The 12,541-nt window shown below is 38.9% G+C and overlaps 1 protein-coding gene across 4 annotated transcripts; it reads left to right on the top strand.

The window, feature by feature from the left end:
• The first annotated feature begins 187 nt into the window (after window positions 1-187).
• Window positions 188-11,278, top strand: clk2a (CDC-like kinase 2a). 4 transcript variants are annotated; one of them, XM_055218988.2, is made up of 13 exons: window positions 188-332; window positions 2,930-3,117; window positions 3,278-3,527; window positions 4,327-4,417; window positions 5,134-5,200; window positions 6,783-6,899; window positions 7,069-7,235; window positions 7,328-7,422; window positions 7,793-7,922; window positions 8,471-8,553; window positions 9,471-9,550; window positions 9,643-9,733; window positions 10,223-11,278. In XM_055218988.2, exons 2-13 carry the CDS (start codon window positions 2,930-2,932, stop codon window positions 10,412-10,414), a joined length of 1,551 nt encoding a protein of 516 aa, XP_055074963.2. In that variant the 5' UTR covers window positions 188-332; the 3' UTR covers window positions 10,415-11,278. The 4 variants fall into 4 exon arrangements, with proteins under 4 accessions (XP_055074963.2, XP_055074964.2, XP_055074962.2 ...); XM_055218989.2 differs by having other exon boundaries at window positions 4,324-4,417; window positions 7,796-7,922; XM_055218987.2 differs by having other exon boundaries at window positions 4,324-4,417.
• Window positions 11,279-12,541: the final 1,263 nt, after the last annotated feature.

Here is a 12,541-nt window from a genome sequence, read left to right as displayed (position 1 = left end):
TGTTTGTATGTGTAATATACATTAATTGTTTAACCTCTTATTTTATTCGTATAAAATAAGCCAAAATAAGTGATAGTAAAATAACATAAAGTTGTGGTAAGTTTTATTACTTACGACAATGGTGGGTGAGACAAAATAACTAGTTTTATCGTAATAAGAGAATTTTGCAAAAACTTTAATCATTATGTTGGTATAAATTGCACGCGCGCGTATAAAGAAGAGCGGGAGGAGGGACCGGAAGTGTTTTTCTTCAGCGTTTGCGTGAGATTAGAAGCAGAAGCGTCAACACGGATTTTCTTTGGGATAAACGGACAGGGCTGGCTGCTAGAACGGTGATTATACAATATTATTCTCATTATTTGTATCTTTCTGACACAATCTCAACTAAATTGTCTAAAAACGAGCGTTTTAAAAATGGCCAGTTGAAGATTTGAAGATCTCAAAATGGCCGCCGAGGTGGATAGCAGCTAGTCCGCTAGCAAAATATTAGAGTATTTCCTTAACTTTCATTTATAAAAGAAGTGTACGACTGTATGTCGTTCATCGACGTTGCCCAACTTTCATACTATTTATTCCTTACATTATTATTTCCTTGCCGTTACACTGGAGGAGAAATCCAAGTTTGAAAAACAATAACAACTTGAGCTTGCTTAGCCTGCTACAAATGTGTCGTTTATTCTTATTGTTGAATAATCGTCTGAACGTTATTATTTGTCAGATTTAATAGCTGTTAATAATAATAAGTCTGTAATTTCGAGGCACTCGAGACAATTGCTTCATATTAATGTGCAATCTGTAAACTAAATATAGAAGTTGGCTTGCAAACCTGATACGTTTGTGAATAAAAGGGTCGTGGCTAAAGTAGTAGTCTTCGTCAAATGTTTTTATCTGTTTTTATCCTTTCTTGGTTTGAGGACTATCTAGATTCTAGAGCACTTGCTCTGTATAAATTTAAATAACTGCATCACAAATACAACAGTTGTATAAATAAATATTACGCTTGGTAAAACCCAATTATTATATTTAGTGATCCTATGCAAAGTAACACATGGGCCTACATATGTGTTTTATATTTTAAGTTACTTTTTAATCAGTTTTTTCAGTTTTTTTACCCTATCCAAAGTTGCTTCAGTGTCCCATAATCCCATTAGTAATCAAGTGAAGGCATAAAGTTTCAACCTTTAATCCTCCAATTATGTTTGAGGTCCAATTCACCCCAAAGCTACTTTTACATCTCTGGAAAATATGCTTATTGTATTTTTAAACCTTTAAACCTACTTTTTGACTTTTCCTTTATACTTTTTGACTTGAAGTTACTTTTGTATACTTGGCAGACACTTTCATCCAAAGTGACTAAATGTACATCCAGTACACACATTGTTTCTGTAAAACTGATCTAATGAGTGTTTTTGTTTTACTATTAATATGTGATAAACTGGTAAAACTTTTTTGAATAAAATAAATGTTATGTTATTTTCATTACTACTTTTATTTTTTTTACCAGATATACACAAAATTCATGTGTTACAAAAGATACGTTTTCATAGAAATTAATCTATTAATAAACAATTTATGTACCGGTGTATATAAAAAATGTAAAAGTTATGTTTTTTCCTACAATTTTATTTTAAATGAAGTTATTTAGCATATATAAACTATCGGTGGTCAATTTAACCCCAAACATTAAAAGTGTTGCTAAAATTTGAACATAACAGTATTTCTGTGGTTGTAGAAAAGCCCACAACCTGAAACTAAAGCCCGATTTATAGTTGTGCGTAAGCTCTATGCCGTAGGTTATCTGTAGCCTGTGCGTAGCTCTGTGTAGCCTGACGTGCACCTCGTAAAATTTTTAACAGTGCGTCAGTTCTACGTGGACCGCAAGCGCTGTGATTGGTCCACCAGATCCCCTCCCGTCGGGTAAACAAAACTGCTTCATGGGTATTTCTGTTTGCGACGGTGAAACAAAGATGAGCCAAGTTGAGGAGGGATTTAACTCAAACTCCAACAAAAGTCGCTGTTTATTTACTTCCATCATTGCTGGTCTTCTCAAATCATACACAACAAGTTACTGTTTCTTCTTCGTTTGTGGGTTAACTTGCCAAGCTTCTTTTTCTTTGACTGTTGTGCTGCTACTGTGGTTACACGCGTGGATACTGCCTACCAGCGGTCTGCGCGTGTGTTTGCATGTCGACGTGGACGGTGACGCAAAAGTATAAATGAAAACCGACGCGGAACCTACGGCGTAGGACCTACACACAACTACAACAAGCCCTTAACAGTCCATATAAACACAAGCCGCCTCCGTATTCATTTTCATCTCCTTATCAGTCTCCTCAATGCAGTGGTTCTCAAACTGGTGGCGGGGGCACCAGTTTTATGACATTTTATAAAATACATTATATATGTGTATTTATATAATACGTTAAGGCAGTGGTTCTAAAGTATATTAATGTATCCAAAACTGTGTGTTTTATAGGTTTACCACAAGTATATGCTCCGTGTTTTCAGACATTTTGTTAATATGCCGTTTAGTGTGTCACTTGTTTGGAAACAGTTCATGAAAATGTTAATGAAATTCTGACATTTGATAATCAAATCTTTTAGCACTTTATAACTGAGATGGCATTTTATATAGGTAAGGATAATTGATGATGGGCCATTGAATTGTGGGAGGATGGTGCACACCCAACGTGATAATGCGGCACGATAATTCAAAAGAACCGGAGAGTTATTTCGCTTATGCCACGGTTACCACAAACATTGCTCTGGTGCCTATTTAAGACATTTGACAAGTTAGGTGTGCGGTTTACAGAAAAATAATCAACACCCATGGAACATTCTTAACCAATCAGAATAAAGCATTCAACAGCCCCGTGGTATAAAGAAGGGTCATTTTTTTTTAATACCCATGTAATGTCTTATTTATCAGATGCCGCACTCCCGACGGTACCCATCCTCTGAGAGGGCCAGCCGCAGCAGCTACCAGGATCGATATCGGGACCGAGAGCGAGGGAGAAGGCCTCGACATCGTCGCTCACCCTCGTTCTCTTCTAGCAGTGAACATGAAAGGAGAGGGAGGGGACACAGACAGGAGGCTGGCTATGCACGATCTAGGAGGTAAAATAGATTTTTGGAGAAAGATCTCAATATTTATGTTAAACTATAAACAATGTTGAATCTTACACAGTAGAGCTGCACAATATATCGAAATTACTGAAGTACCGCGTATGCACGTCACAATAATAACTCCGTTATGAAATTGTGCTCATCTCCACAGCTACGACAATCGCTCTTCAGACCGCAGGCCGTACGACAGACACTACAGGGAGAGTTACCGTCGACAGGACCGCAGCCGGGACAGGGAACACGGGACGCCGAGCAACTTCTACTCCCGCGACGCCTCGCCGAGCTACGACTACCGACGCGGACGAGATCGGGACCACGAGGACTCCTACCGGAGGAAAGGCAGCAGGCGTAAGCACAAACGAAGGCGGCGTAGAACCAGGTCCTATAGCGCATCTTCCTCGGTGAGTACTTCAACACCCAAGCCTGTCCTTTCCCTTCCCCAATTCCTTCTTTCTCCATCTCTGTGCTCTTCTGCTTTTCTTTCTCTATAACTTTTATTTTCCACAGCCCCAGGAGTTGGTAAGTATGAACTCCCTTTGTTTTACGTTCTTCCTTTTTGTTGACGTTTTGACAGTTTAAATAGCGATAATTTTAAATCTTTGCTTTAGGTGTTTATGGTAATTCTCATGTAGAAATTGACATATGAATATTTTTAGCCTACACTGATATTTTCATTATTTGACTTGAAACTATTAAATTTGTAATATTTATCACTTATCTTGCTTTTTCTACACACCTATATACAAATTTCACACAGTTTATGATAATATACTTTAATTTTAGCTTTTTTACTTTGATTTGTTGCTTCACATTAGAGCAACCTGTTTGTTTGAGATGATGTTATGGATTGATGGTACTGATTTGTCAATGCCTTTGTCAATGTTGATGAAGGTTGCTTTTTGTGACTCTTTGTCAGTGTTGCTAGGCAGAGGAATGAGGGGAAGTTTGAATGAAAGCAAGAAGGGAGGGGTAAAATGTTAACTTTGACTTGATCCCTTGCACTATATCCCTATCGTTATATATATCTCCTCACGTGGTGTCATACGATTCGCCCAATGACCACCAAACCTACCTACAACTACAACACTGCTCATCTTCGTCGCCATGGCTGCCCCCTCCACTCTCCCCGCTCCGCACACCTCCCCTCCTCCTTCTGCGGTTGTGACGTGACCTGTGACCTTGGCTGGTGGCCGAAAGCAGCGGAGTGACAGCGGGACGCGGGCACTGTGTGTGAGGGACGACGAGGAAGGTCACCTGATCTGTCGGAGTGGCGACGTCCTACAAGAGAGATGTACACACTGCCACTACTACTCCTCTACTCATATATCGTAACCTTTCTCCCTATCAGTACCAGCACACAGCAGACATAAACAGGGGAGGGCAGGAGGTCAGGATGTTGACGGTGCTGATGATGCCGTTGTAGAATGTTCTCCCCTTTTGCCAGAACAGGCAAGGGGGGAAGGCATGTTGATCATGTCTTAGATCTCTCTTATTTATGATTTTTTTTATTGAATGGGGATTGGCTGTTTCTAATGATGTGTAGATGATTTGCAGGGATACTTATTTATTCTCAAGCACTTTCATTTATAATTTGATAGGTTCCCTTTTCCTTAATTGGGGGCCTAAATCCAAAGTATTATTTGACTAAAATGATACTTAAATCGCCTAATTCGTTTTGTTTAATTTTTATTCCAGTTTAGTTTAGAGTTAATTTCGTCGGTGTAAAAAAAATATTTTATACGTTTTCGAAGCACAGTTCATTCGTTTACATCTGAAACGCAAGTCTGTTTTTTTCCGATTACAGTTTGCGATAAACCTGTTCGCTTTACTTTTCGAATGTATGCTTTTTTAAGTTGATTTTTTTAGGTTAACCTGAAAAGATAGTTAAAAATAAAAGATTTTAGGACACTTGTTCGTTGAAACGTTTTGATTATATTCAATGTCTAACTACTATCTTTACATCTCTCCTCCCCCTTTTCTTCTACTTGTCATCTCTGTGTCTCTCAGATGAAATTGTCGGCACTTTGGGCGAGGGCACTTTCGGGAGGGTAATGCGATGTATTGATCATCGCAGGTGAGTGTCGTTCCCTAGCAACCAGCATCTTCATTACATAACCAATGTGGTCGAGCTTTAAACCTTAAAGTTTTGAGTGGTTGTTGTTAATGCCTACATTGGGATATTAGGTTGACAGATAAGAAATGAAGTTGGGTAGAGCAGGGCACAAAATAACTTCACAGGAGATCATCTTCTGATAGTACGAGAAAAAGACCAAAAGCACTGATTGCTTGGCCCTGAATAAATATGTGAAGTAGCCATGTTACTATTAACCCTGTGTTAAGCTGCATTCAGACTAGCGCTAGCAGAGCGACATGATCTCATTCATTTTAATGGAAGCTCAGCCTCATGAGCATTGGTGACCGTATTGGGCGTGTCCAGTTGCGCAACAAAGTTAAAAATAAAGTTAAACTTTATGCAAATGAGGAGCGACTTTCTGGAGCGAAGCACTGGGGTTACCTCATCCATCTCTAGTCATTTACTGGAGTGGACGTTACTGATTTGTTTACGACAGCCAGATTTAGAAACACCCTTTAACAACCTCGTTGTAATGCTGCGTTTACACCAGCCGCGTTTGAGGCACCAAAATCGCGTCTACTGTGCTTAGTTTGGTGCTTGAACATTTTGAATGTATTCACACGTCTAGAGCGAAGTAGACGCGTGGAAAAAGCAACCATTTGACGCGCGTCAGAGGCGAAATCCGCTGCTTGTGAGACGGGCAAGTGCTATGCGGTTGTCTATTTGCAAGATGGCTGATGTTAATCGTGCATTTATCGAGAGAGTTACTGGTTTGTATTTGGTCACCTTACTACAGGGGGAAATTATTTAAAAAAAACGGTGGGAATGCCACGGGTCGATAAACGTCATGTGACTCAAAAGTGAAATGTGTATTTACAACTTACCAGTTTGCCCAATGTCCTCACTGACACTCTTCCAAGCGAAGTCCTTTTTATTCCTGTCAAGAAATAAGAACTTGTGTCGTATAGCTCCGGGTGACTGCTCACTGACAATATCAAGCGTTCCTTCATGTTGAATGAGTGACTCTGGGCGGGGCTGCCGCCACAGCAGCAAGCAGGCTCCTGATTGGTTAACGCGGCGCGAAAATCCACCGAAGTTCAAAATGTTCAACTCTGGCGTCAGCCGCAAATTCCCGTGAAACGCAAAATGCACAAAAAGCACCATTCATGCGTACCGAGCCAGACACTTAATTCATGCGAACTAGACGTGCGAATGAAGCGGAATCGCATCTATCGTGCTAAACGCCTCATTCGCGCTGCGAGGCCCCCAGACGCGCATTAACGCGTCTTCACATTAACTTAACATTGAAATCACTCGTGCTTGACGCCTCTACCGCGGCTGGTGTAAACGCAGCATAAGAGACGAGCGACAAAATCGTTACTAATGTGAATGTACCTTTAGATTGTGCCCCGCTCAACCCTACTAATATAACCAGGAAGAACAAGCACGGCATAGTTATTTACGTTTCAACATTTTATCTAAAGACTTTTTATTGGCTTATATAGTGAAGTCTAATTAAAATTGTATGATTTATGCAAAACCAGTCTCTGAAATGTAACCAGTGGTATTTTGCCTTGTTAAGGGGCGGAGCTCATGTCGCCTTAAAGATCATCAAAAACGTGGAGAAGTACAAAGAGGCTGCACGGTTGGAGATTAATGTATTGGAAAAAATCAATGAGAAGGATCCAGAGAATAAAAAGTGAGTTGGCACTGCATGAGACTTTTCTTATCGCTTGATAAGAATATACCTTTTTTATTAATCTCATATAAATGTTTACTCTAAATATAGATTAATCACATGCAGTCACATGACAAGTTAAACAGAAACGCTTTTAAGTGTTTTTCTCTCTTCCCGTCTCTTTTCTCAGTCTGTGTGTACAGATGTTTGACTGGTTCGACTATCACGGCCATATGTGTATCAGTTTTGAGCTGCTGGCTCTCAGCACTTTCGACTTCCTCAAAGAAAACAATTACCTGCCCTACCCCATCAACCAAGTGCGTCACATGGCCTACCAGATCTGCCTGGCTGTCAAATGTAAGTTAATTGAAAAGTGAATTTCAGTAGACTCCATCTGTACTGTAATCTGTAGATCTATGTGTCAATTTTGATGGTTTTCCTCTTTGCAGTTTTACACGAGAACAAACTGACTCACACAGACCTGAAACCAGAAAACATCCTGTTTGTCAACTCGGACTTCACAAACACATACAATGTGGAGAAGGTAACGGATGAGTTTGTTATTGGCTTGGAAATAAGCAACTATTTTATGTGCGTTTCATAAATTTGTCATCTACCAAAACAAAAGTGTGTCATGAATAGCCCATTGTTCAAAGGGCAGACCAGTTATGTGGCATATTTGGCATTGTGTAATAAACAAACATAATACGCACTAAACAGTACACACTTCGTATATACAGTACAACTGTGTACCTCATGTCTGTTTTTTTGTGTCTCAATACAGTTTAATTGTAGCAACTATGCTTAGAAAGCCATTAACCTCCATACTTTTGAGATCAGTCTTGTGGTAACCATACTAACATTTAATATAGATTAAAACATGCAAGTGTAAAAATGTTTGGTCTTTGTCTAAGAAGCGAGATGAGCGTAGTGTGAAGAATACAGCGGTGAGGATGGTGGATTTCGGCAGCGCTACATTTGATCATGAGCACCACAGCACCATTGTCTCTACACGGCACTACAGAGCCCCTGAAGTTATTTTGGGTAAGAATTTCTGTGCTTGGTACATTTAGATTTGGTCCACACTTAATATTCGTGTGTGTAGCTGTGTTTCATATATCAAGTTTAACGTGAACTAAATACAGCTTATGTTATTGGTGAAGAATGAGTTAATCGTACCAGCACATCAGATTACTTTCTTCCTTTCCACCACAAGATATTTAATTAGGATCAGCTAGAGACCGCAGTGACTTCATACAGTAGACTGCAGGGAATATTCGAACACAAGATTGGTAACCATGCAAGCAGATCCAGGCCACGTCTTAATAGAGGCTGTTTGCGGAGTTCTTTATGTGAAGTTGAATGAGATGAATATACATTCATAAATAATAAATAAATGGGATATAAGTCTAGCAAATATAAAATGTGATTTGCTTTTCCCCCAGTGGTTGCTTTCTGCTGATATTTATAAAAAATATGATGTGGTTGTATGGTGAAGTGTAGCATAATATTATAATGTAGTGTCTTGACATTGCCACTAGATGACCCCAAAGCTCAAATCGGTGCTGGTAATTGCGCTTTCTCACTTTCAGAGCTGGGCTGGAGTCAGCCGTGTGACGTGTGGAGTATTGGCTGCATTCTCTTTGAGTACTACCTCGGATTCACTCTTTTTCAGGTACAAAATATACCTCCGTAACGCCTTTCCCCTTTTGTCAGGCTATTAAACTGAATCATGGTGGCAGGTGGTTGTGGTTGTTTAAGTAGCTTAATGTTAGGTAGAATCCAAACAGGAGGTTACAGGTGTCCACACGCTCATTGAAACGTGTTGAACACCTGCGATTCACCCTCTGACCTTAGATGCACTCTGTTATGATCACACATACAGACACAGCGTTCTATCCATGCAGTGAGGACGTGTGTCTTGTCTGTACTATAATGTAAGCTTTTATGTAGTCATGGACCGGTTTCTGGTTTCAGTGTATGAGCTGTATATACAACAAATCAATTGCATGACCTAATGATTAAAGGCAGGGTGCATGATCTCTAGAAGCCAATGTTGACATTTGAAATCACATAACAAACCCCAATAGAATCTGGACCGTCTTTTGATAGACCTGCCCCACACATACGCAACCCAGGCAACGATGTGGGTTAGTAGACACACGTCTTACTGCTGATTGGCTACAAGTGTGTTTTGGTAGGCCTACTTGGTCCGACTCCCTTTTCCAAAAATCATGCACCCCGCCTTTAATTAAATTTTTTGTTATTTTAATATTACACTTTTTTTTAAAGAATATTATTATGTAAAGACTTTATTTTTACCTGGCATGCATGTTGTATGTTTGCTTTAAGTTGTTGTTTTCAAATGTCTGTGTGTAACCCATTTTAGTTTTGCAATGGCAGTACTGTAACACTGTGTGCTATTTTTGCTTAAGGTTATTATAACTGCCAAAATTTCATACGAGCCCATTCCTACTTTATTGTAATGTATAAAGATCATCTACTATTTGTCTTGTCCCTATATTTATCTGTTTATTCATCCATGTGATGCAAATTTTACTGTACATTTTATTTTTGTCATCTTTTTTATAGACTCATGATAATCGGGAGCATTTAGCCATGATGGAGAGGATTTTAGGCCCCGTTCCTTCTAGGATGACTCGTAAAACTAGGTAGATTTTTATTTTATTTAAGCTGTACAGTTTTTATGTCTTTTACTTTAAAATTCTGCTAAAATGCTAATGCGATGATGCTCTTACCATAGGAAACAGAAATACTTTTACCGTGGACGCCTGGACTGGGATGAAAACTCCTCTGCAGGAAGATATGTCCGGGAGAACTGCAAACCTTTACGGGTAAGGAACCGATGGAGGTCGGTGTTTGAAACTGGTTTACCAATGGATACGAAGGTTCCCATAGTGCAGGGCTCGACAGAAGGGACTGCCCGGTTGCCCGGGGCCAGTGGGAGAGAAGCTCGGGCTAGTATATCATATTGTCACTTGCCCGATCGGGCCAGTGCTTCACCCTCAGTCACTAAAATATATTTTCTGTCTGCGGCCGTTTTTCTGTATGTACTCTTACGCAATGTTACCATCGAGACGCATTTTAAGCGGCGCGAACGTACACTTCTTAGCAATATCATAAAAGTTTCTCTTACCTTATTGGTTGTTGTGGTGACTGTTGCGTGTTTTGCCTGATACTCAGCTGGTAGTAGTAAGTTAGAGCAAAGATACGTTAAGATGGCCCCCCTCCGATTATAAGGCCAAAAGTAAATTTTTTTTAGTTAAACACTCTTGGCTGTACAATAATTGTTTTACCCTTTTTTTTTTCTTTTTCCCTTACGGAGATATCTTCTGTCTGAAGCTGAAGAACATCACCAGCTCTTTGATCTCATAGAGGCCATGCTGGAATACGAGCCGTCAAAGCGCATCACTCTCGCTGCTTCCCTGAGACATCCGTTTTTCCAAAGCAACTTAACCACCGCCGATCAGAGCGCCGGCAAGAGTTGGGAGGGCAACCGTGACATCAGCCGGTGACAATAAATGACTCGCAAACAAAGGACTCGTAAGCCAAGAGAGATAATGTGCAGCTGAATTGACTTTATTATACACAGTTTTAAAGTTCAAGAGAAATCGAGCAGTTTTACGACTGCCAGATCTGCAGGATTGTTATCGGTTTCTCCATCTTCCCATAATGTGAGGACATCTTTCTGCGTAGCAGGAAAATGTAGCAGATGATCTCATGAACTGTATCGCTAGATAGATTGAAGATTTGAGGGGTTGTTGAATAACTCTGTCTACTATTTCCAATAGTAAACATGATTCTTCCAGGATCTGCCACCTTTGGCTAATGATGTTTTTGAACGATTAGGGGGTTTAAAATTGGAGGTGCAGTGGTTCGAATTAAAGCATTCGTGTAACACTCCTTTTATTCTGAAATGAACTGACAGTCCATCAAAGAGAAAATCACCGTTGTGATGTAGTTATTTATCGGGCTGAAACATTTTGTCCATTTTAGCCCATAGCTGATAACAAATCGCAAATTCATTGCAGTACACCGAGAGAAAGTGAGCTTTCAGTGATATTCAAAATACGTAAGAGAGCATGCAGTGTTCTGATGCTCGTGTCCTTCAGAGCAAACGTTTACAGTATTTATTTAGGTCTACCCGGACGTTTCTTTTTGTGTCTTTGTATAAATGTGTAAATATGAATAAATATATGTTGTGACAATAGAATAAAGGTCCTGTCGGTCTGTCTGCTGTAAATGTGTTTTTTACAGCGGCTTACCAGGCAAACTGTTTTTACGTTCACAAAAGTCTTCCGTTGTTTCTATAAACTGCATGCGTGCACATGGTTTTCTTTGCATCTGTACCAATGTGAATTAAAACATATGACACTTAAGTACATTTCTGCAATGCTTTAACATCAATTAAGAAACGGCAGGTATACTCCAAAACTCTCTTGTTGCCTTGTAGTCATTTTTGCTTTTCATTACGTAGACCTTTAGTGCCTTTGGTCACTTTATTTATCTTTAAGCACATTATATTGAAGCTCTTGAGTGTTCTCCTGTTTCAGATATTTATTTTGATTGTATGTAAGATAAACGCATTAACTACTTTTTATTATTCAATTGATATATATAATATCACACATTTTATTGTCCCCATGGATTGTAATCTAATGAAATGGTATATAATTTTTCATTGACTATCAAACATGTAGTAAATTAATATAAGTAACAAGTGTCACATTAAACTAGATATGCCTTTCAATCTTGTGGCCCTTATAGGGATAGTTCAACCAAAAGTGAAATTCTGTCATCGTTTATTCTGTTGTTACAGACCTGTATACATTTCTTTGCTCTGTTAAACACAAAAGAAGATATTTTGAGCTTTGTTTGTAACCAAACCATTTCTGAGCACCATTAACTTCCATAGTATTTGTTTATCCTACTATGGACCTTGTATGAAATAATGACAGAATTTTCTTTTGAGTGAACTATCCCTTTAAAACTTAGTTGCACCAGATTAGTTTTTATTTGCAGGACACATAAAAGGGCAAACGTTTTAGATCTATGTCCATCAGTTCACAAAGACTGTATTTGGTCTTTAATACTTCATTCATGGCCAAAAGATTTAAAAGGCGAGAGCTTAGTGTTGAGGTAATCGCGTACAGTAAAGCTTTCCTAAAATCACCTTTCCCAGATCAGACGCCAAGCTTTATTTAGAAGGCATTGCTCCACTAGAACTTGTGTTTGGAGATCAGTTGATAAATTTAACCAAAATCAAACGCACAGACAGTATTACTAAAGATTAAATTGTTATTGGTGGACTATTTTCCCTCTTTGTTCAATAAAAAGGATAACCAAGTACTTCAATGAATCAGCCATCATAACATGCCCAGAAAAATTTTTTTTTTTTTTTTTTTTTTTTTTTGCAGTATGGGTGAATAAGAAACGGGGTGTTTAAGGTTAAATGTTCCAAAATTGTCATGTCATTCTTTAAATACTGACTTCATTCACAACTTCCTCCTCCATCTGTTTTCTTTCCTGTCTGTCTGTGAAGGATAAAGTTCAATACGGCAGAATATAATTTTAAATATTTTTCAAAATATACAAAAAATGCCATATATATAATATGTGTGTGTGTGTGTATGTATATATAT

The sequence above is a fragment of the Misgurnus anguillicaudatus genome, chromosome 20 (genome assembly GCF_027580225.2).
Source record: "Misgurnus anguillicaudatus chromosome 20, ASM2758022v2, whole genome shotgun sequence".
Taxonomy (NCBI): domain Eukaryota; kingdom Metazoa; phylum Chordata; class Actinopteri; order Cypriniformes; family Cobitidae; genus Misgurnus; species Misgurnus anguillicaudatus.
The sequence above is the reverse complement of the archived record's forward strand: the minus strand, read 5'-3'. Positions and strand labels throughout refer to the sequence as shown.

Excerpts from the sequence above, each read along its gene's own strand:
- clk2a (XM_055218987.2), top strand. The coding sequence starts at position 2,930 with ATGCCGCACTCCCGACGGTACCCATCCTCTGAGAGGGCCAGCCGCAGC. Across the intron at positions 5,201-6,782 it reads CGATGTATTGATCATCGCAG|GGGCGGAGCTCATGTCGCCT; the intron begins GTGAGTGTCGTT and ends TGCCTTGTTAAG. Across the intron at positions 7,423-7,792 it reads ACACATACAATGTGGAGAAG|AAGCGAGATGAGCGTAGTGT; the intron begins GTAACGGATGAG and ends TCTTTGTCTAAG.